Below are 25,340 nucleotides of genomic sequence, written 5' to 3'. Positions count from 1 at the left end.
GAATACATTAAATGTGTGTTTGTAGTGATTGTGTGTTAAATGTTATCCATGTAAATAATGAAAGGGTATGTGCATGTTTGGGTCAGTGTAAATTATTTAATCAAGCCAACACACACACACTGTAGCCTGAGACATACTGCTCGCACACCATAGTTCTACCTGTCTCTCTCTGTCCGCCTCTCCCTCTCCTCTCTCTCTTTGTCTCATTTCTTATTGAGCACCTTGGTCGAACACTACAAGGTCGAGACAGCTATTTTCAGAAACTAAACATCTCTGGCTTGTGACCAGCAGTTTCATACTCTGCCTCAGACATGACCACGTCTAAAGTACATCCTCCAGCCTCACTCACAGGGGGTAGAAATATAAAGTCTTTATTTAGTAACTTTTATAATGACAGGATGAAGGATACATGGGGAGCAAGTGCCGCAGAGTCCACTGTTTAGTCAAGCACAGACTCTGAGTCTGTTCTTTGTACTTTGGCTCTGCATTCTTATTTATATTTTAGACATTTAGTTGGCTGCTACCCAGAGAGACTTTCCTTCATTTCCTTTCATAACAACCAGAGATCTGGACCCTGTTTCCAGATAACAGCTGATCTTGGGAGTTAAGAGTGTTTCTGAAGAGCGTTTCTATCTGCACTCACATTTTTAGGCACATTCTGAAGGAGCACTTATCAGCAAGTGCACATGTAGCTTCTTAATGTTGGCTTTTCATGGTGCTGATGAGAATGCTGAGTATCCTTTAAAGTAGCTTGATGCATTTCTGCAAGCCAAACTGTGTCCAAAATTCATAAATCACAAAGTGTGTGTGCTGTAAAAGACACAAAGAATTGCTTTTTATGCCCGGCATTGTTCACTATGAACACAAAGCTTAATGTGGAGCCACCAGTGGGCTTTCAGCTTTGTGCCCTACATGATTCATGTTCCTGAGTGGAGGGAAGTTTAAGAAAGTGGGGATGGGAGAGTGTTGGGATATGAGTGTTTGAAAAAGTTGGGGTAAAAAGCGTGTGGCCTCTTTTTGCTGGAAACAGTCACCTAATCTTATTTCTACCATCCTACTCTTTTCATTTGTACATTACCACTGTACATATTGTTGTCATCTCCGTGCACTGTTTATATTTTTTATTGTGGTTGTTTTTATATTTATAGTACTGTTTTTATATATAGCTATTTTACATATTTTGTAGGTTATTGGGCTCATACAGGGAGCAGGGAAACTAATTTCGTCCCACCTCATGTTTTTACATGTGTGAAATGACATGTGCTTAGATGGGGCTTCCCGAGCCCCAGATGGGATGTTCTTATTGGTGTCAACAACAACAATGAATGAAAAAGGAGCCAAAATTCTAGATATGTGCTTGGGATAAAGATTAAGCCTCCAGGTCACCAGCATTTTAAGCAGCTAATTTTAAGCGTAAAGGTCAGGGAATTATTAAATGTGGGCTAAAATGTAAATGCCAGAGGGAAGAGAGCTAGGAAGAAGGGTTTTTGAGGGGTCTCTGATGGTGCAGTGAGTAGAGGAGGTGTTCACTGGAAACAAGGTTAAAGTGAAATACTTCTTAACCATCAGCTTTCTGCTTGATGGCTGTCAATGCTGAGCTCTGACTGTTGATGGAGCTGCCAATATTGTTTTGTGACTGACATCCCCTGTGGATTTAAGGTAAGTTGTTGCCCAGTTAATTAAAACATAATGACTGTAAATTAAGAAATAATAGTGGTCATTACTGAGTCACATGCAAACGAGAAGAAGGCACCTTTACTGAGAACCCTGCTACAGCTGGGAAAACAAAAACGCGCAAAGTAATCATCAGTGATTGGATTATAATGAGTGCTGCTGTAAAGGTCACGGTGTTTTAATCTTAAGAGATGAAGGATTTTTTCATTCAGTGTTCATGGGAAAACATTACATGTCATGTAGGGAAAGGAGGGCATAAAGCTGTGGACAGCAGGGCCAGTATATTCTATCAGAAGATTGTTGGAAAGTTTGATACCACACCACATCAGCCTTTTCTATAACTTTACAAAATCGATTATCTGAGATTCACCTCCATTTCATGCTATCATTTGACCAGCTTTGTACTTTACTTCAGTTGTTTTATTTGTTGCATGACTATTTTATGACCTTTATGCAACAATTGAAGTAAATTGCAGCCAAAGAGTGGAAGAAACCCATAACCCATATTAACCCATATTGCTCAGCAAAAGTCTTTTTCCCCTAATCCTGGGCTTTTCACAGTAAGAGGAAAATTGTTTATATATAAAGCTAACTAACTAAAGAATAATTCATATTTGGAAAACTACTGAACAAAGTTCTAGGGTTTGCAGTAAAAAGTCAAATAGAAAACAGAACACTGCAACAAAACAACAAAAACCAAACATAGCTGCCTAACAAACCAGCATCTGTCTGTGTAATATATATATGTATATCCATATATATATATATATATATATATATATATATATATATATATATATATATATATATATATATATATATATATATATATATATATGTATATATGTATATCTATATACACATATATATATTTGTAACTGTGTAATAGTGATGATACAGACAGACAGACAATCTGACACTCTGGAAGGCACCATGTAACTAGCCTGTCTGTCCACTGTTAAGGTATAAGACTTTCAGTATGCAGGAAGTAATGGTGGTGTTTGCAAAATAGCAAATGATTATTCTGATTGGCTGAAACAGAGGGTATTTTCTAATTGCATCAAGCATCTCCAACAGAGATCTCTAATAGCTGTCATTAGCAAGAACATAACAGTGCTTTCCAGCATCATACAGAAAGAGAATATGAATAAATAGCACAGATGGTGATCTTGTATCTCCACAGATACAATATATAGAAACGTAACGGGACACCTGACTATTACACCAACAGGGACTTAAATGACATTGCATTCTTAGACGTAGACATTAATAGGGAGTTGGTCCCTTCTAGGCATATAATAGAAAAAGGCCTTCCCCAAACTGTTGCCAAAGTTGGAAGCATTGCATTGACCAAAATGTCTTGGTATGCTGAAGCTTTAAGATTTCCCTTCACTGGAAGTAAGGGCCCTAGATCAACCCCTGAAAAGCAGCCCCATTCCACACCAATTCATTCAAGAGGTGTGCCCCAGTACTTTTTGTCTATATAGTGTATTTTGGAATCTTTTTAGAGAGATTACAATAAAGTTGGTTTCTTTATGACTAAATGCTTTTAGAATTCAATGTGAATTGTAGTAGTCTCCAATGGCAAGACTGTTGCCTTCATCTGTACAAACATAATGTATGGTCGGATCCTTTTTCCAGTGAAAATCTAGCCTGACAAAAATAGAAAATTCAAGTATTTCACATTCAAGGAAACATTCAGAATGATTAGGGCTGTTGGGAATGGTCTTGTTTGCTTGTTAGAGACTGTAGCTGTTTGATTTCATCTGCAACAACACAGAAAACAGTCAATATGATATGTGAGGGGCAAGCAGTGGGATGGGCAAACATTTCAGAAGAAGAAACTGCTCTTCCTGTAATAAATATCATTTCAGTTAGATTTTCCACATCCTGATTTCTCAGTGAGAATTTAGCTGTTTTATTCTTAATTGTTTGGAAGATGGAAGATGGCAGCTTCTTGGTTTTCATTTTTACTACAGTCTTTCTCTTTCCCTCACACACTCCTGACTATAATGTCAAAGGCACCAGTGCAATACAGTAAAAAATAAGATGAGAGACAGACAGGTACTGAGGTGAGAGAGACAGAGACCCATGCTTCCACTTTTGTATTTGGCTATTTTCAGATGCCACACACAAACACATGACTAAACCAACAATGAGTCATTACAAACTAATACCATAATATGTTCATAATATGTTTACTATGCACTCCCACAATGCTTTGCTGTGTAGGCCAACTCTATTTACCCATCTGCATATAAACAAACAAAAACAAGGTCTTTGTGTGCGTGTGCGTGTGTGGAGATACATATTGGCGCTGTGTTTTGTGTGTGTACTTATGTAAGCATGCAGCCTCCTCTTGCCTCTGGGATGATGATGGAAACTGTTTGTCATCCGCCCACCTCTCTCTGACTCTCTCTCCACTCTCTTTCTTCATCCATTCAAGTCAACTGTGTTATACTGGCATAACAGAGACATTTTCAGGCTAACATGACTGTGTCGACATACACACAATAGCTAATTAATTGCAGACACATATCAGAAATGATACACGCTGTAGGTTTGTTACTCAAAGGTCACACAGTGTCAGATGTTAAGCTCCTCACACAGTTATGCAAATGCGAGACGAGTGAATGTTGCCCCAGTCTGTCAGTAGACATTGCAGTAACTCCATACAGCCACTAGGGGAGGAAAGACATGAGTGAGTGGTGTGAATGAATGTCTTAAGTTGTTGATCAGACAACAGCAGTCTATTATTTCAAGTGTACTCATGAAGTAGGTGCTCGTGCAGAAAATGCAAACTTTATTTTGTATCATGTAACCGAATGTCACTGAAATAAAAAAAAAGTCACATTTTCAGATAACTTTTGCAAAAATAGCTGTTGTAATTATGGAAGAGGAAATGGTGGCATTCAGTGAAAGAGCTGCTTTTGGTAGCGGCAAGCTGCTGTTTTCATTGAAAAGGCAGTAAAACCCCACTGTGCACTACCTGCACAGCATCAAATGACAGATGCAGTTAGCCACTAGCTTGTGAACAAAGCGAAAATATAATATACAAAGGGAATATCGGACTTTGGACATGTTGCTCGGTCTGGTTGGCTGCTTAGACAGAATTTGCTAACAAGCCCATATCAATTTATAATGTGGAACTATATCAATAATGAGGTAGCAGGCTATATCAATCAATTGTTCTTTCTTTTATTGTGAATGTTTCAAAGGAGTTCTGTGCCAGGACTCCTTTTTATTAGTGCAGCTAATGACTTTTTTTGTATTTGCATTTTATGAGATTTCAAAACTTTGCTTAAAATGATACTTAAATGTTTTCCCTTGTTCTCTTGTTCCCTTCCCTTACTTTCTCTATCACTGGATTTCAGTGCATTACTGTCACTGTCTATCTCTCATATACTTTAGTATAAAACAGCCTGACCCAATTTAAGCTGTTTTTAATGAAATATTCATTGCCCCTTCCCAATTCATGATTAATATTTTTTCCCGCAGAGATCCCATTATGAAAATAAATCTTTTCAGATCTTTATTCCTATTAGTCTTTCAGTATTTTTTTTCTGATATCCTTTCTAATCATCTCACTTTGACCAACTTTCTTTTATATTTTGTCACATTTCTATGAATTTCACAACTGACTTTTCTTCAGTGTTTTTGCTTGAGAGTCACAGTACATTCTAATTCTAAAATATTCATGTTGACAGCTATCATCCCCTACGGTTTAACTTAGTGCGTTCATAATTTTACACTCAGTCTGTTCCCACATGATCTTCAAGCAGCTTACAATAGTGTGAACATATTTCAAAGACACAGTATTATTTTTGGCAAATGGAGAATATTTGAGACCAAAGAAAACAGTCTGTTAGTGTTTGAAGTTGTTTACAGGTCAAGATTCAAGTTTTTTCTTTTTTTTACTGGCCGTTTGTGCATAAACTTACAGTCCAGACACATTGGAATTCTTGTGCAGTGTTCTCTCTGAGTCAATATTTTTAGGAAAAAGCAGAACAATGTTATAAAGTATTAAGTAATAAGTATTAAATAAGTATTAAAGTTAATAAGTATTAAAAAATAAAAAAAATGTACAACAGCTATAAAAATGTAAAAGCACTATGCAGAGAGGAGGAATATGTACACAATTTTAAATAGACATACTAAGGGCAAATAGTATTGCAGAAATTGCACAGTATTACACGGTTGAGAGGTCAGCTGTTAAACATCATTTTCAGTGCTTCTAATTGTGAATACCATTTACTAATGTAAACAGCACCATGCTCACTTTGATAAAGTAGCAATTCAAAGCAGATTGGAACTTCAGTTTAATTGCATATTGACACTGGTATAAAAGATTTGAATTTAACCTAAATAGTTGTTTTTGCTCTGAAAGATTTTGGAACTTAACGTATGCAGAGTTTTTTGTGATTTCAAACATTTTAAGTACCTTGAGGTTTTTGTGAGGATGTGAAAATGTGGCTACATGTGGATGTTTCCTTGTGTGTGTGTGTGTGTGCGTGTGTGTGTGTGTGTGTGTGTGTAAATGAAGCAGTGCGGTGAAGCATATTGTGTATTTGACAGATTTGGTCTCTGTAGGACCTGATTGTTTAAATCAAAATGTGTGCAGGTATGTGTTTTTGTCTGCATGTACAAGAAAACCAAATACACCAGATCTGCTTCGTGCTTCCCCTAGTGTAAATTTCTAGGAGAATAAAGTGTATTTTTAACGACAGGGTAGATTAATGGGATGTTATTTTGTACAGCACTAGAACATAGCTCACCCTCTTCTTTAAGCCTCCGGCGGGGGAATGTATCCATGCGCTGTGGCAGTTTGGATGACAGGGTGAAATAAATGGTGTCTTTTTATTAACATCAAACACGCCTATGCTTCTTAGAGGATGAAGACATACCACCACAAAGAAAATCAGCACTTGTGACTCCAAAAAAAAGCCCTTGTGTGTTTCACTTTTTGAAATGCTTCATCCTGTTGTAGACGAGGAAGAAAAACACAAGAAGGTTTTGGCATGTTCTGTGTAGTGTTATAGAAGACACTGCTAGTCTGTGCAGCCAACACCTCATGAAGCATTTTCACACCTATTTGGTTTGCAGCAGGCATTTTAGCCCTGGAATGATTTGTTTTGGTGTATGAGCGCTCTGTAATAACAGTGAGACCTTGCTGAGAGGTTTGTTCATATATTTTCAGACAAACCTTGGAGCTTTGTTTGGATTGAAAGTGTGATCTACTGCAGCTGCAGAAAACAGAGAGGATTATGGGTTAAATAAGCTGTGTTAGTTAATGACACACTCCTAATAGTGCCTATAAATCGTAATATTTCCTCCTCTGATGTTTTGAAACTCATTATGTACATCATGGACCCACTTACTGCAGCTTCCGGAAGGTTCTTCCGTTCTGATGGCGATAAGGCACCAGGCGCAGCCGAAAAGGGATACGGAAGCCAACTGTCCAACTTGTCAGTTTTGGGAGATCTTGTGTGTGCTGGCAAATGCTACCACTGGGGTGTCTTTTGCTGTCTGTGTTTATAGCCAATGGACACGTTCCTCTGACAGTACAGACGATTGCTTTCACAAAACGCACTGACTCGGAGTACGTGTCTGTGACAGCTCAGACAGGCTGAATTCAAAATTTAGTAGGAACTCTTCAGTTCCAACTTCTCCAGGTCTTCTTCTTTTTGCATGAGCCAACACATTAACCTCTTCATTTTTCAACTCAAGTAACTCAAGTTTACCCCCTAACGCTGAGAGGGAAAAAAAAACTGAAGTTGATGAAACTGACCTGGTTTTGCTACACTAATCGCAGGTCTTTGCTCTGACCTTCACTGAATTCTATATTTTGCTTCGCTTTCTACCTGAGAGTACCTCTGGGCTCGTAGTCCTCTGTTACTTCTTGTTTGTGTGTTGCTCAGAGCAAAATGTGTTTTTCAAACAAGAGCTGAATGCCAAAATCCAAACCAGCCTTAAAAGAGCGTCACATTTCAAAAGGGATTCAGTAGTCTCATGTTATACTGTAGAAAGGGCCAGGGCTGAGACAAATGCTTTTTTTATGCGATTGTTATGTTCCAGCGGCTAAAACTCAGATGCCCTGCAGACACAAAGCCTGTTAAACTTAAGAGAGGATTCCAAAGGGTCACTGCACAGTTAGTGATACTTATGTATAATACTTACTAGCTATACATTAGCTGTACACATAGCTACAGCTATGTACGTTTACAGTCGTAACGTCACTTTATATGGAACATTACAGCTTGTTTTTTTAACTTATTTTTTGGATTCATGGAAACTCCACACAGAAGGGCCCAGACCGGAATTCAAACCTGGAGCCCTCTCGCTGTGAGGTGACAGTGCTAACCATTGCACCACCGTATCACTCTTCACTTAATTTACTTAATTTTTTTTTCTTAATGGTGTGTGTAGTTGTACACTATCATGTTGCCTGAGATAAACAAACATGGTCTGACCCTATAAGCCTGAGCCATTCGCAAGTATCAGTGTCTTGAATCATGTTCAAGCAGCCACCATAAGCCAGTGTGGGTTGGGGAACGGGGATGTAGTCTGGGAAAATGCTGCAGACCAGCCAAAGGCATATGCAGACACAGCAGCCAGGAGCAAGTTGCAGTCATCAAACAAGAGTCTAGACCAGATCCTGTAGTATATTGATATTGTTAAGAATGTGTCCGCAGAAGTGTTGGCAGGGAAGGACGGCTAGTTTACTGTGGCAATAGGAAGGTCATGGATGGGAGATGAATTTTCTGGAAGGAAGAACAGCTCAGTCTTGTCAGCATCGGGTTGCAGGTGCAGACATCCACTGAGAAACGTCAGCGAGACATGAAAATATTTGCTCCGCCACCTGGGTTTTAGACAGGAAAAAAACAGGATTACTGCCGGCATGGCAAAAATTATGACATACCCTCCTCTTTTTTTTATTGAAATGCACCTTACATGGTGTAATGCAGCAGAAATAGCTTCATGCTTAAGATTTTATCCTGGAATAATGATGTACAGACTGCTGTACAATCTCAAAGATAGATTAGGCGTATGTATTTCAATGGCACCAACAATCCGTGATCCCTCATGAAACAATGAGCTGAGAAACCATTTTACATCAGATACTCTTCAGCATCATCCACATGAATGCATTTTGAAGGCTAGCGAAATTAACGTTATGGCATAGAAATTGTCTTGTGAACACAATATCTGATAGCCAGTGATGGATGCACTCTGTCGTGTTTATAAAAATAGCTCCACGATGTAATGGTGCGGAAATACCATTGTAGACCAGATATTACACAGCATCACCATGAATCAGGCTCTTAAAGTGCTGCTGCTATGCTCTCACTACCAAGATCTCCTATTACACATTCCTCTCTCTCTCTCTCTCTCTCTCTCTCTCTCTCTCTCTCTCTCGCACACTGCTTCCCTTTCCTTCATGCACATAATGCTTATGAACATGTTTGAGTATTGCATTTCAAATCAATATTCAAGTGGTGCATGTGTGTCTTGAAATACATCTGATATATATCTCTGTGTGTGTCCGTTAAACATGGATTCGCATTTGTGTGTGAGGATTTAAGTATGTGTGTGTGTCTGTGTGTGTATGTGTCCATCTGTATGCTCTCTCTCATTCTGCCACTTTCAGGCTGACCTTGGCGGTAATCATCTCGTATTCCTAGCAGCTCTTGTACTCCTATACATCATCCAGCTGGCGGTATCTGCCTGTGATTGGCTTGATTTCATCCATTAAGTCCAATTCAGTCATGAAGGAGGCAGGTTAAGGAAGGATTTCTCAGCCTTGACTCAGTGAAAACGTGAACATGCAAATGAGCAGATGAACTGGAATTGACTTTTCCTGAACCTCCATCCCATCCCCACCCCTTCTGAGCTCAAGGACACACTGCTCAAAAACATTGATGGAGAATGCTGAATGGAATGAAACCCTTGTATTGTTGTAAAATTAATATATGTCTCAAATCTCTTATATAAACTTGGATCAATACTGTACCTATCTGTTTTTTCTATCTATACAATTGTTTTACATACTTCCTTCTTCGTTCATAATGAATTTTGTGTGGTTGGGATCCCTTTAATTATCTACTTGTGTGTATTTGGTTTGTCCATCTACATTGGTGGTTGGTTGCTCATGTGCTCATATTGCACGTTCAGCGTATCTGGAGCTTACTTGTGTGTCGTGTGTGTATGTGTGTGTGTGTGCATGCTTGGCCTTGCTCAGTTCAGCAGTCTCAAAGTGCACTAATTGAATAAAGAATAATTGTGATGTATTTAGGCAGCTGATGACCCCTGTTGTTCAAGTGGGTAAAGCCATTAGCTTAAGCATAAGGTTTACTCCAGTGGACACAGAAAAAAAAAAAAAAAAAAAAAAAGCGCCAAAGAGTGGAAGTGAGTGAACAGGAAGGCAGCAGTTTAGTTAAGTGGCTTGGGCATTGGCACTTTTTTGTTGTGCATTAGATGCTGGTAGAAACAACAGAAGTACAACATTGAAGGCACCGAAGTAAACTATTAATTCACTTGATAAAATGATAAATGGTTTTCCAGCATTATACTATCATCTCCTCCATGCTTTGAATTAAAGTCTTTGCATAGAGTGTACAAAACTTGAGAGCTTAACATGCTCCCATTTTGCTCAAGCTTCGTCTTGTCAGTGTGTGATTGAGACCAAGTGCATCTCCTGTTGATACTGAGGCGCAGTAATGAATAATATCACAATGGATTGCATCATTTATTGATTAATAATGTTGCAAATGCTTTGTACTTCCCCACCATCATACACAGTATTCAAGTATAAGCTTCCACATTTGCACCACCATCCTAATATCTCTACAGTAATCTAATAAAATACTGTCAAAGTTGCGAAATCTAGTGCCTGTAATAAGATAAGATAAGAACTTTATTGATCCTGCAGGAAATTGTTGAAAATTTTAATGTAATGTCACTAAAATGTTTTAAGGTTGTAGGCTTGTATGGTTGTCAGAGCTGTTTGAACAGTATGTTGCAGTAAACAGCGTCTCTCTTCTCAATGGGAGCCCTGCACTCTGAGACTGTTGGAGTACACTTCCACATATGAAGTGTTTTCCTACTTCTGATATGACTGATCTATTTTAATCACATGAGTACCATAGTAAACTACCTGACACTCCTTGGCAAAGAGCCCTGAAAACCGTTGGATAACACTTTAGGTTGGCAGAGTAGGAGTAGTCATGTGGTAAAGATGGTGGCTACAAGCGTTGACTTAAAAATACAGTTTTCCTGAGTAAGTCAGAAATAAAATACCCATTAAAAAAGGCATTGCTCGGCTTGTAGTTGTTAACCTGAATATACTTCCTCTCCATTGTCACCTCAACATCCTTTCCTTTTTCTCTTCAGTAACTTTTCATTATTTTCAAATCTCAGCCTGAGAAATGTTTTATCTCGAAATGTTCGATTCTGGGCAAGAATTCAAAGTGAATGTCTGTGGGTTTGAACAAAGTGGCACAGCATGAGTCTGTAATCACCGGATCTGCAGCGGGCTGCTGCTCGTTAACCAGTTCTTTAACCACTCAGACATCATGGAGCTGTGGCTGTGTCACTGATTAGCTTAGCAGCAGTTTATTACAGGTTTTGCAAAAAAAAAAAAGTATTTCATAAGAGTATGAAACATAGTTGTGTGCTAAGTTGGACTTGATTACAAGTCAAAACAACAAAGTGTCTACATCCGGGAAATGGTCAGAAAATATGGTTTTAGAAATACCATCGGAACAAAATACAGTATACATATATTATACAAATATTATACACACACACACACAAATGTTTAAAAAAAACTTCCCATAAAAATTATAGTTGGAATCTTTTTTCTTTTTTTGGGGGGGGGGGGGCATTTAATGACGATCTTCCTTCAGACAGCTCAGACACCCTCAGGCACAATGAACTGGCATCCAGGTGACAACAAATGGACTGAGACGAAAATAAAGGTGCAGTTTAGTTTTACCCTCAGGTTCTGAGAACACACCCATGGGATTTAAGAGATTATATCATTTTGCTCTGGACAACACAGATTTAAACGCATCTTAAACCTTAACCCACAGCTAAGCTAATGAAAGATTAACAGGCCCCACAGATTTAAAGAAAAAGCAACTTTGTGTATTATTTACATCTGAAAGCAAAAGTGATCAGTTCTGTCTGGAAAATTCTTTCTCTCTGATATAAATAATTCCCTGAAAGTGGGAGTTTGAACACCAGAAAACAAAAGGAACTCACTAGATATCTTATTTAATATTACAATTTACGGTTTGCTATAAAACACATGACCTCAAACGTAATTAGATGTGCATTAAGTGTGAAAAAGCTGATCAGGAGCAACAAAAGTCTAGAGAAATCTTCCATCACGGCTTCTTGGCAGCTTCAAAAGAGTTTTAATGTGTGAGTGCTTCCAAGCCATCGCTTTTAACTGCCAAGTAGTTCAGCTGGTTATCCCCGTGAGATTTGAATGCAGCCTAAGATCAGTTTCAGTGTATGGAGCATGGGCAGAATCCATTCGAGCTGTCCATGAAGCTGCTTGTTCATCAGTGAGCAAGCCAAGGGTAAAACTGGCTTTATGGAAAACCTTCGGGGAACTGGGATGTCAGCGTGGAAGGCTTTCAAAGAAGCGGATCGAGCAGACTGCACACGTGTGAAACCGAATCGTATTATACACCGCACTACAAACAGAGCTTAATTTGTCTTCCTTACCCGTAATCCCATTGGTTAATTCACCATTCCATTTGATCCCAGTGGCCCTACATGTCACCTAAAGCTACACCATCTCAGTATGTTGTGTGTGGTTGTGGAGCGCATGGAGTTTGTGAGCTCACTTTGGGTGTAATCTGTATTTCCATAGGGGTACAAAAAGTGACATGTATTGTCCCTTCCCATATAGCGAGTGTCATCGTATATGGTTAAAGCATCACTTCTTAGCATATCTATCCTACCTTGTGTCACTAAATTAAATCCCCCGCCCCCCCTTTTCACAGCTCAACACTCTTTTTCACTCACTCATTTTAATTAGCTAGCTCTCTGATCTCTCTTTCTTCCTCCCCCTCTCTGATAATTCTCCCTCGTTTCCTTTCCATTTCTCTTTCTCTTGCACTCATTCACTCTCATTACAGTCATTTCTCATTGTAATTAATGAGCTGATAACTGCTTTCGTGTCACAAGGGTCATGAGTGTTCTCCGTCAGTCTCTTGCTCTCTGTGTAGAGCCAGTGCATATGAGTCATCCGGCTCGCTATTTAGCTGCCGCTCTGTCCTTCTGCTCTTCTTCCTCTGCGCTCAAGTGCAGAGAGAGAGAAAAACACAGGCTGCATGATCTCCGACATCACAGCAGATTTCAACTCAGTAATTACGTTGAGAAATGAAAAGAATACATAGAGAGAGGATCACACAACTAGAATGGAGTAAGGTGAATGGCTTCTTAGTCTTGGGAAGTGATTTGATGCAATATTGAAAATGTAGCACTTATGTCAACCTGCAATAGTTTTATCACAAACCCCATTCAGATAGCATCGGGAATAGTGTCTATTACTAAAACAGATGCTAAACTGACTTCCTAACATAAACTGACTTCCTTTCGCAGTCGTTGTAATTTCCCATGATGCCAATACGAGACTACTGACACCCGTCACAAAATTAAATCATGACAGCTGCTGCACCAGATCAGGCTTTCTAGTGGGCAGGGTATACTGTGCTTTTTAACTGTAAACAAATCCCATGTAAAGACCAAATCTAACCATACAATTATCCTAATAGTGAATATTATCTTTGTATTCAAAGCATGACGCTTCTCTTGACTTGGTGACAGGTCTGCTATCCCTGCCTAATTAACTTCTGTTTTTAGAACAAACGCCGGCAGAATCGTGATAACAAGAACAGTCATTATTACCTGGTGGAAATGTGTGAAGAACATATATCATAGGCAAGATAGTGTATTCTGTGTATGTCATTTTAATAGCATCTTCATCATTACTCTCTTCTGTAAATTATTGTGTGGATTCAACCCATAGCCTTGTAAACTTCTAAAGTCTGGTGGTTATTATCCAAGAAATACCTCTGGCAAACAGAAAGTAGTTTGATTCATGTTTCTAGTATGGAATAAATAAGAGAATTGAAGGTTTAGTATGAATCCCAGTCCATGGGAAATGCAGCGCAGAATCGACGCAGTAATGAATCCACACCGCAGATGGAGGAAAAATTTAACAAAATGCACTTTGATTTCAACGCCTTAACTGTGTGTGCTTTGAAGTGAGGAGGAATCACAGCTCCCTGATGAGATCTGTTCCTTTCCAAAAGCCATTCTTTAGTGTGACTTGTCATTTGCCATTTTATTACACTAGTGAATCAGTTCATTATATGAACGACAGATAAACATGAACACATAATTGATATGCTTGCTTTGGAGAGCTCCACTATCATTCAGCAGTTTTAATGCTGAAGTGCCTCCAAATACTGCTGAACGGTCATACATAAATGTATCTTTTTATTTTGACTGGCTTGCTGAAAAAATGTGGCATTATAAGACAAAATTAGTCTTAGTTTGGTTTTTCAAGCAAAATGTTTTCATTGTTTTTTTTAAACTGTGATATACTACAATGTGAGAAAAACCTCAATTCCTATTTGTGTGATGTGAGAGAGAGTGTATTTGCACTGAGAACCCTTTAATTCTGATTCTCCCATGTCCTTCAAACCCCAATCAAGGTTGTCATTAATGAGCATTTTCTCCCTCCCTGCCTTGCCCTGCTTGCTCTCTCTCTCTAAACCTTTCTTAATTAACTGCAAGCTTTGCTGCTTACTAATGATGACTGGATGTGTGTGTGTGTGTGTGTGTGTGTACACACTGCTGAGCCACAAATGATTTATAAACATCTCCTCTTGTTTGATTAACATTGCCTAAAAGTTGGTAGTGATTCAGCACACAGGCCTTTGGGTTCATCTAGTTATGTCTGGTCACTGAGACTTTTAACTTCGTCAGCGTGAGACTCACCCCAGTTGCCAGGTGCAATGTGTTTATTCATTAATGCACACAAAAACTTATCGATTCTCGTTGCACGCTAACACAGTAAATTGAAAACAGGCCCTTGTAGAGTGCAAGTCATTCTTCTCCATACTGCACTTATCATCCAACTCTCAATATATACACTTAACTCTCTATAAACCTCTCTGCATTCGGAGTGGTATACTGTTTGGTTGATATAGCAGGAAGTGCAGTGGGTGATAAGTAGTCTATTAGTCCAGTGTAGCAAGAAAAAAAAATGATACTATATAGAGTACAGAGTGATCACTGTAGAACAGTGTGCACAGTACACAGGGAATTCACCCAGTGAATTCATTCTATGAAGAAATATCTCTGTCTTTCCATTTCTTGATTTTATTCTTGATTTATATTTATACAATGCATCAGTCAATCAGTCCATCAAAGTTTATTTGTATAGCACTTTTCATAAAAGAATAATGTAGCCCAAAGTGCTTTACTTAACACACACACACACAAACATACTATATAGTTGGAACCAACATGTTTGTGCTTGGAACATGATGAAAAAAAAGTCCAATGTCATTAACGTCTCCATTTCCCTCTCCCTTTGTCTCCATCTGTCTCATTTTTCAGGTGTTGTGTCCAGGTGGGGTGGTAACCATGGAGAGGCTATTGCTGTGTGTGATGCTGGCAGTTGCCATGGCAGTGCGGGCACAGATCTGCCCGAAGCGCTGCGTGTGTCAGATCCTGTCACCCAACCTGGCAACCCTCTGTGCCAAGAAAGGTCTACTGTTTGTACCACCGAACATTGACAGGCATACAGTGGAGCTCCGGCTGGCTGACAACTTTGTCACAAGGTAACGGTCACAGCGGTGATACTACTGCCATGCTTGTCCGGAGAAACCATGAACTAGGACTCAACTGTTGCCACAAAAGATCTGGCAACACACTGCCACTGAGATACATGGCACATTATTGGTGGATCATTTTGTGACAGAAACATATTATTATCTACAAACATATTTCTACATTTTGATGTACACAGCAATATTTAAGTATCAAAATATAACAATGTTTTCTGATAAAGTTTTAATCCCTGGGAAGCTTTTGGAGTTAAAATTAATAATTAAAACATCCACACCAGTTTGCCTTGATGTGTGAGGGTTAGCAAAAAGAATGACATAACATTCAAAAGTATTATTGAACTCTAACCAGCTGCAGAACCCTCAAGTAACAGTTCACCAACTACTCAAAGCTCCTCCATTCTTCGTCTGTGCTTGTCCTGCTGAGAGGGAACAAGAGATGTTTGTTGATAGGCTTTGTGTTTTTGATTTAGATATAGATACATAAAGTGAGTAGGGACACTTTTTGAAATTAGACTTACAGTTTTATCTGGGCCCTGGCTGTTTCCCACTGAGATACATCTTTAAACTCCATGATTGAATTACATGAACAGTCCTTTTAAACACAGTGCTGTTTTTGATCTGAGCACCTGCTAATGGTATGTCACCCCTATGATATGACTTCTAACCAGCTACTAGTACATATACTGTTTGTAAAAATCCTGTTACTACATATCCACAGATGTGGTGATAATTGACTCTTGTCTTCTCAAAATGTCTTCATTGAACCCTGAGAGCTGTGAGAATAACAAAAAGAGCTAAAAACTAAAAAGAAGAAATATTTGTGTGACAAATTATCACAACTGCAAGGTGAATAATAATGTTTCCTTGATAGGATATTACACTTTACTAACAGTTAATTATGAACATCCAATGTATGTACTGCTCACAGATGAACAATTGCACTAGTCTTTGGAAAGTTCAGGCTGAATGTGGGCGAATGAACAACTTCTTCAAATCTGGAAACAGAAACACTAATCTATGACATCAGCAGGCGACAAAGCCTGAAGCTTCTCCGGCAAAGATGAGTAAGTTGCTGAATTTTTGAAAAAAGCAACATCACCTTGGGTGCTTTTTATGATGATAAGAGCACATTATCCGCTAGTGCCAGAATGAAATAAAACTCATTAAGGTGTGAACTCGAATTACAGCCTTGTGGCTGTATGCCTCCACCAAACATTCAAGTTGCAGTTTACATCCATATCTGTCCAGGGGAGTACAGAGGACTTTGAAAGAGGACTAGAAAGCATTGTCCCATGGAGCAACAACAATCAAATGAATCTCAGCATCAGCAAAACCAATGAGCAGGTGGTGGACTAGCATATACCCTAATATGGGTCCATTTTGTATATGCAACATTTATATGACTTCTTAAGAGAGGCATCCCTTCTCTATTGCTCTTCTATAGTTTTTTTTTCTAATTATTCCATTCTTGAACCAAATTATTGATTTGTGATATAAGCACATTTAAGTAAAATGTAATTGATTTCACTTTCTTAAGCTTTATTGTTCTTGTGTGTTCATATGCTTGGGCGACAGTGCTGATTCTGATAGAACACCATGTTGTAGTTCAAATATGGATGTTGCTGAAAAGAAGCTACAAATTCTAAATCATGGATGCCTCACACACATCTTCAGTTCGGCAGCACAGAAGATCTTTACAATCAGAAAGGTTTCAAAGTGGATAACTAAGATTAGTGTCACCAATTCAGTATTGAAGATTTGATGAAATTTGTCTTCTGTTCCTGAGTTATGCTGCTGAATAATGGCCAGTAAAATGTTTTTGCAGAATATTATCATGTCATGAAGTTAAATGCATGTTTTTCAAGGCCCCAGAGTAAGTCATAGTAGGTACATATTTGATGAAGCACCTGTCTCCTGACAGCATTGCAGTGTCAAGCCTTGGTTCTCTAGTTTGTAACCTGTGGAGAGAGTTGTTCTCAGTCACAAATATTGAATGAGCTGCACAGGATAAAAGGAATAGCACAGTGAGTTCTGTTTTTAATGAATTTTAATTTTAAATAATGAAAGAGTTTTCCCGTAAAAGATGTTTTTCAATACTGCTGAAAGGCAAATATGCATCATCACCAATTAAAGAGATATTGTAATATTTAGAATTTCATTTTTATCAGCTGATAACTGATTGATTATGACAGCCTCACTCACTAAAAGCTCCATTTTGTTGAGATTGTTACACAAAACACAGATGCTCGAGGACATAACATATATGATGAATGCCTGTGTTTAGTCTAATTTGACCTATCTGTGTCCACAGTGTGAAGAGGAAAGATTTTGCAAACATGACACGGTTGGTGGACCTAACATTATCCAGAAACACCATCTCCTACATCACACCTTATGCCTTTGCCGATCTGGAAAACCTCAGAGCTTTACACCTCAACAGGTATGGATTTGCATACATCTGGAGACTGGTGATTTGTGACATTATTATTATTATTGCGTGAATATTATCAATGTGCTGTAATCAGTTGCATCAATCTCTAATTGTTTCTCTCTGTCTGTGTCTTATCTGCAGTAATCGACTGACGAGGATAGGCAATGATACGTTCAGTGGCATGTCAAAGCTCCACCACCTCATTCTGAACAACAACCAGCTGGTGATGATCCACCAGGGAGCATTCAATGACCTCCTGGCACTGGAAGAACTGGACCTCAGTTACAATAACCTGGACTCAATTCCTTGGGAGGCCATCCAGGTCAGGATCTCTTTAAACTGCAGCTGCCTTTCAAACGTGTTTGGCTGTAAAAACTAAATTTTGGTAATTTATTGGAGATTAAAATAAAGAGGTCCCAAGGACTTCTGGACTAAGCAGAGGCCATTACTTGGACTATTTGTTACACTTTTACAGTTGTCATTGATCTTATCACTGAAGAAAACATTTTAATTTCTAAGCATTTTCAATGCGAATGGTCACCCTCTTAATTTTTTTTATTTTTCAGCTAACAATCATTTTGTAATTATTACAAATGTCTTAAAATCTATTATTGCAAATGTCTTAAAATCATCTTCATGGAAGGCAAGAAGACAATACATTTTTCTCTGTCAATCCTACAGAAAATGACCAGCCTCCATACTTTGAGTTTAGACCACAACATGCTGGACTTCATTCCAGAAGGGACATTTTCTCTGCTTCAGAAGCTCAACCGGCTGGACGTCACCTCAAATAAACTCCAAAAACTGCCACCAGACCCACTCTTTCAACGAGCACAGGTATTCCCAGAGCTTCTATTCCCACCGCATTAAAATCCAACCTAAGAAAAAGGCCTGAATTTGAGGTTGTATTGTAGTTGGACCCAAAAGCAGGACTCTTACAAACAGATAAAGCAGTTAAAATGAAGATTTATTGCAGAGGTGTAGAGGCAGAGGTTTGGAGAGCTGATTTACTTCAAATGAGGGATCTGGCAGGAAGAGGAGGCTGAGTTGGAAAGCAGAATGGCAAACTCTGGGCGAGACAGGCAGATGGGGATCACTGTGAGCAGATGAACCTGAGGCACAGGAAGACATAGGATTAGTAACACACAAGGAGAATATTAACTAGTCACTAGGACTGGCTGTAGCGTCAGTATCACATTGAGATTGAGATACTATGTGAATGGTAGTCAATGGGGCATTTTCCACATTAGTGACAATCGAATCACTAAATCAGCAGATCTAATTAATCTTTATTTAAACTACATTTTGAATCATATTTTATGTTTTCTGGCCCTGGTGATTTATGCAATCACTCATCCAACTGTTGAGGAGGGATTTCTTTCAGATTTTCTTTGTTAACGGGAAAAAAGGGTAAGGTACCATGCATTAGACAGCTCCCACTGAACATGTTGAAGACAGAATAAGGCAGGGCCTTACTAGAAAATGACATTTTGCTCAGCTAATAAAGTTTTTAAAAATCTGGAATCATTGTTTCATCCTACCAGGTCCTGGCCACATCTGGAGTCCTGAACCCCTCTTCTTTTGCATTGTCATTTGGTGGAAACCCTCTGCACTGTAACTGTGAGTTACTGTGGCTGCGAAGGCTGAACAGAGAGGACGACTTGGAGACGTGCGCTTCACCCCAACACCTCTCTGGCCGATACTTCTGGTCCATTCCTGAGGAGGAGTTCCTCTGTGAACCTCCACTCATCACCAGATATTCCCATGAGATGAGGGTGCTTGAAGGGCAGAGAGTTGCGCTCAGGTATGCATATCTCTTTAGAATAATAAAACATATGAAAATCAGCAAAGTTTCCTCATAATCTCACCCACTCCATCTTACTTGACTAACACACAAACATGGACAAAGACATATACACTCGCATTATGTGCATTATGTTTACAAGCCCTATTGTTCAATGAAGCAGGGACATCACGCTAAAATTTTTGAGGAGGACAAAAGTAAGTCAAGACAGCAACAGGTTTGAGAGAAGATGATTGCTTCATTTGCATATATATTGGTCACACGCTTCCAATCATGATAGATGTTATGTTCTCAAATATGGAATTACGATGAAATGTGGAAACAGGGGGCAAAGAAAATCAATGAGATGCTATTATTCTCTTTCCTTTATTGTACCTTGACCTGAGCTCCATACATGAGGTATAAGTAGAGGGTTATCAGAGGTTCAGCCCACCCATTCCTCATCTTTTGCAGCATTCATTTTAATACATTAAAACTCAAAAAGCCAGTATGTAGTGATACGTGGTTAAGTGTTGATAGTGCATTTTACTCAGCATTTATTTCACCAGTTCAATAATGGGTACATTGTAATACCTCTGAAATGCATGACTTTGAGTAGAAATGAAAATGAAAACCAACCAATTAAAACTGGTCACTCAGTAGTCTAAACTTCATATAATTTGGTCACACTTCAGTTCATAATATGTATTGTCAAGCATGAAGAAAAAACACAATGTGACCATTCAGCAAAGTCCTCAGAAAAATACTACAATTCCCTTCCCAGACTTATTTTTGGTGACACTGTAATTACAGAAAATTACCCCAGTGACACTTGTGGCTGATAATTTTCATTGCTTATAATTTTGATGACTTTAAAGTGCTTTATTATGGCACCCATTTCAATTCAGTCACCTGGACAAAAGATCATTGTGAAAAATCCAAGAGTTTGAATAGAAGGCAACTTTTTCTTTAGTTCCTTGATACTTAATATACATGACTTATGTCCCTTTTTGCACAATCAGTGTCTTAGTTGTCATAAGCATTAACATCACATATTTATGAATGGGTATTCCATAGGCAAATATTTCAGTTGATAATGATAGTAATTATTAAGTTGTATATAACAATAACTAATTAAAACTATTAATAACTATATCAATTTGACTGAAAATTGAAAGATATATAAATTGAAAGATACAAAAGCATAATTTATTGTTTCTTCCCTTGTACCTGCTTCTTTGTCTGAGTAGGGTCTGGTAAGAATTTTATGGTATCTGATATACCTGTACAACAAAATTCCACTGTAACTCAAAAGCTGTTAATGTTTGAGATTACTTGTCATCTTCTTAATAACAGTGCAAAGATGTGCTCTGTCAACACAGTAGGTGATGTTCAGACTCCTTCCCATTCAATTTAAGAAGAAAGGAGGAGGGAATCCAGCAATGCTGTGCTTCTTCTGTGCCCTTGACTTTTTGCTAATGTGTTCCACTTAACTACATTTTCTCTCTTTGAAGGTGTAAGGCAAGAGGTGACCCCGAGCCAGCCATTCACTGGATCTCTCCTGAGGGCAAACTGGTGTCTAACTCCTCCAGAACACTGGTCTACAGTAATGGGACTTTAGACATCCTCATCAGTACTGTGAAAGACACTGGCTCCTTCACGTGCATCTCCTCCAATCCTGCTGGTGAAGCACACCAGACAGTAGACCTGGTTATTATAAAACTCCCCCACATCTCCAACAACACCAACAACATTCAGGAGCCTGATCCTGGATCATCAGACATTTCCACATCTACCCGGGGTGGAGCCAATGGGAGCAATGTGACGGCTGACGCGAAGGGCGGGGTGGATAGGAGGGTGGTGACGGCTGAGGCCACGTCATCAACAGCACTGATCAAGTTCAACTTCCAGAGGAATATTCCAGGCATTAGGATGTTTCAGATACAGTACAATGGGAGCCAGGATGACTCACTGGTTTACAGGTGAGACTGACAGAATCACTGACGTTCATCACAGCAGAGTCAGACAGTTTACACAATGGAAATGGAACCATGATATGGGCTGATGTGGAGGTAGAGAATGACCCAAGTCTGAGCTGTATAGATTAGATTACAGTAGATGAAATGCAACTTTAATGATCCTGTTGGGATCCTGTCACTACAAGGGAGCTACAAGGACACTTAGAGAGTGCTACAAGGGCACTGTAAGTTTATTTTTACAGTGCTTTTATTCTGTAAATGAAAGATACTGATGCAAAAGTACAGCATATATGCAGGATACAAAAAAGTATTTTAAATCAAATTAAGACATATGAAAAAGCTGTTGTGATCCAATGTGATTTAATCAGTTTGAGTTAAATTTGCATACATTTCTTACTTGATGTTGCCTTATCAGAAACAGACATTTTTTCCATCATACGTCATATGTACAAACTATATGTCATTGTTTATTACATAACAGAGAGATAATTCACCAACAGGGAGATGAGACGGGGATGGACAGGAAGAATTCATATTACATACTGCGATGTGAGAGAGTTTGTGATCTTAGGTCGAAGCAGTCAAAACACAGCTCACTCAGTGCTGTTGACTCACCAGGATGGCCTTGACAGGGAGAGCTCAGCTAGTCCTTCTTGACTTTTGCCGTTTGCTCAGGATTACACAGATTAGATCGATCTCGCAGGGAATGATTGTTATTTGAGCTAAATATTTACTCTAGCGAAATGGGGAAGAGGGAATTAACAAACACATAAAGCTTTTGTAGGGAAATCTGCCGGTATTATCTGCCTTTCATATCACTACTAATCCCCACACATACTTCATCAGTACACATCATTGTCAAGAGCTGCGGGAGCTTTGAGACTGACCGTCTGGGTCATGATGATGACCGTTCTCTAGGTCGCTATTAAATACGTCTCTGAAGACCAATTTTAGAACAATTTTATTAGTTATGAATTTGTGATCCTTGATCTCTTGCAGTCTTTATCTGTCTATGACGACACTGATATATAATTAACAAACACTGATCATTCATAGGAGAACATGCTGGTATTATCTGCCGTGCACATTGTTCCTGATCTCTATACGTCATTCATCCGCACTTAACCCCTTTCATAGAACGCATCATCAAGAGACGGCGCCGGTTGGATTTGAAGCCGTCTGTCTTCCAAAGATAGAGTCATAGCTTACCACATCAGGATACTCTTCTGCTGCATTCTCCTTTATTCGCAAAGCACGCCAAAGCCTTTGTGCATTTGAAGGATGACAGTCCTACAAATGCACAGAGTATACTTTCGGATTTTAAAATGCTTGTTGGAAATTATTAAGTTAGAGAGCACAATGGCTGCAAAACCAAACAGCTTCCTGCGGGGGCGCAGAGGAAGAGTGATTAGACAGCCTTTCACCACCCACCCTGGTCCATCCTCGCTCTGACATGTCACTCATAATCTTTCTTTCTTCCCATCTTTTCAGTGTCCCCTCTTCCTACAGCTCTCCTTCTTTTATCCAATATTAAGGGCTGAAGTAATTTGTGTTTCTGGGTGTTATTTTGCAGCCCTCTTGTCTTTAGATAGCAGATTGATTTCCATTCAACACCTCTGCTGGCACAAAGCAGCAACCCATTGATTCTTTTTTTTTTTTCATTACCCAAACACAGAGGAGAGATGGAGCGGGATGGAGAGAGAAAGAGAGAGGGGGACAGGGAGAAAAGACACGTGGAAAACAGGGCAGTGACATAGGGGAGAGAGTAGGAGGGAAAGAGAATGACAGACAAGGAAAGACTGGTCCTATTGTCACTTTTCAGGTTAAATGAGAGCTTATTGATTTGTTGCACATTGACATTTCTGCACTTTACTCCCCACTTGCTCCGCATAATGCTCTTGGGTGTGGGGAAGGTTGCTGCTGTTTCCTTCTCGCTGTGAATTCAGCACTCTGCGCAGATGGACAAGTGGGTGATAGTTCGATGCTTTCACAGGCATATCCTCGCAGTTATGTTAACCCCATGGGCATGCAATAGGCTGCACACCTGAAATGTAATAGGTGTAATACTTGATTCTGTATTGATCCCTTCAAAGAGACCCCACCCACCCCTCCTTCGACAGGGAGGTCATGGTCAGCTGCACAACAACTCTCATGGAGCTGAAAGGGATTCAGTTTCTTGCTCAAGGACACTTGAGACAGGCAGATGTTTACTGATACAGTACTGGTGTTTTAACGCCAGTCGTCCTGCTTAAGTATTGTATTTCTGTTCCGGAGGCAGGACTACTGCCCAATCAGACACATTAGTAAACACCCTCAAAGCAAACAAAAACGATCGATTTCTAATCAGTGTTCTTCTTGTGATTATTATTAAGAAGAATAAAGAATTGTTGAACAATCAGTCATCATCATATGAAAATGCCAACTTGAAAAAAAGGGGGGGGGGGGGGGGGGTGATCACATTATGTGATCACAAGATCGGTTTTTACTTTGCAAAATTAACAAGCTTAACAAGCTGCCGAAGTTGTTAAAATAATTTTTCATGCACAAGTGGCAGAATATTCCTGCTTTTCTATGTAGGTTTTGGGCTGAAAAAATAAGATATTTAAAGATACAAACAGGGATGGACATTTTCTGCTGTGTTCTGTCATTCTGTAAACCAAACAACTGATCTGGAATTCAATTGGTCTGGAATAAACTGGAAAATAATCTGCAGATTAATCAATATTAAAATTACATACATGTTAGGCACAGCACTAATGGATATGTCCCTTGGCTTTTGTCAGGTTAATGTGCTCCCTGTATGTCAGTGTTTTTATGCTGTACACTAAACCAAAGGTGGGTGCGGTGGAAAAGAAACACAGATTTGTATCATTTCTGATGTTTGAAGAGCAAAGTTAAAAACAGAGTGGTCTTTCTTTGATGTAAACAATCTGGGCGATCATATCGACTTGGTCCTAGTCGACTGCATGCTGCAGCTGCTGAACAGAGTTGTCAGAATATCCCAGTTAAGTTTCTTGTCACCTTTTTAAGAGGAGCTCACCTTGTGAGTCTGGGAAGCTCACATCAGCTCAAGCAGCTAAACTGAACATTAAATTGCAGAAATAACTTAATACTATCTTAATTAGGTGTCATCAGTCTGATATAAAACGACTGTAGCTTATCAGTAATTTGTCATATCACAACTGGCCAACAGTGCAGCTGTTATCAATAAATGTGTGTCATCATTAACCCTTATTATATACCAAATGTACAAATGAATTAAATTACATTTCTATGACGTGCTGTAGCTGTAGCCAGCCTGCACTGAGTCTGCAAGACACCATGAATTCACAGTGCTGAAGAATTAAAGCATCTTTTACGGTCCAATATGCTCATCTGTACACCAGAATATTTTAGGGTTTTGTTGAACCATTTCACAGAACATTAACTCTCTTAAATCATCATAATTTATACATTACAAAAGAAAATGAGACTCACTTCACACTTCACACGGCACACACAATGGGTTTTCCTCTGAATATTTTCGAATCGACCAAAAAGAGGTAGAACTGTAGCTCTCAACGGTGCTATTAAAGATCTCTGACGTCTAGATGAAT

The 25,340-nt window shown here is 39.0% G+C and overlaps 1 protein-coding gene across 1 annotated transcript in view; it reads left to right on the top strand.

Annotated features, from left to right (window-relative positions):
* lrfn5a (leucine rich repeat and fibronectin type III domain containing 5a) overlaps positions 1–25,340 on the top strand; it is a 99,010-nt gene that overhangs the window by 57,975 nt on the left and 15,695 nt on the right. Inside the window, exons 3-8 of the mRNA XM_046413622.1 lie at positions 15,319–15,542; positions 17,863–17,991; positions 18,124–18,304; positions 18,664–18,819; positions 19,527–19,786; positions 21,280–21,747. Of these exons, the coding sequence (XP_046269578.1) occupies positions 15,346–15,542; positions 17,863–17,991; positions 18,124–18,304; positions 18,664–18,819; positions 19,527–19,786; positions 21,280–21,747 (1,391 nt within the window). The 5' untranslated portion in view covers positions 15,319–15,345. The remainder of the gene's footprint in view (positions 1–15,318; positions 15,543–17,862; positions 17,992–18,123; positions 18,305–18,663; positions 18,820–19,526; positions 19,787–21,279; positions 21,748–25,340) is intronic.

This window comes from Scatophagus argus, chromosome 15, assembly GCF_020382885.2.
Source record: "Scatophagus argus isolate fScaArg1 chromosome 15, fScaArg1.pri, whole genome shotgun sequence".
Taxonomy (NCBI): Eukaryota; Metazoa; Chordata; class Actinopteri; family Scatophagidae; genus Scatophagus; species Scatophagus argus.
Note: the sequence above shows the minus strand (reverse complement) of the source record. Positions and strands in the feature narration are given on the sequence as shown.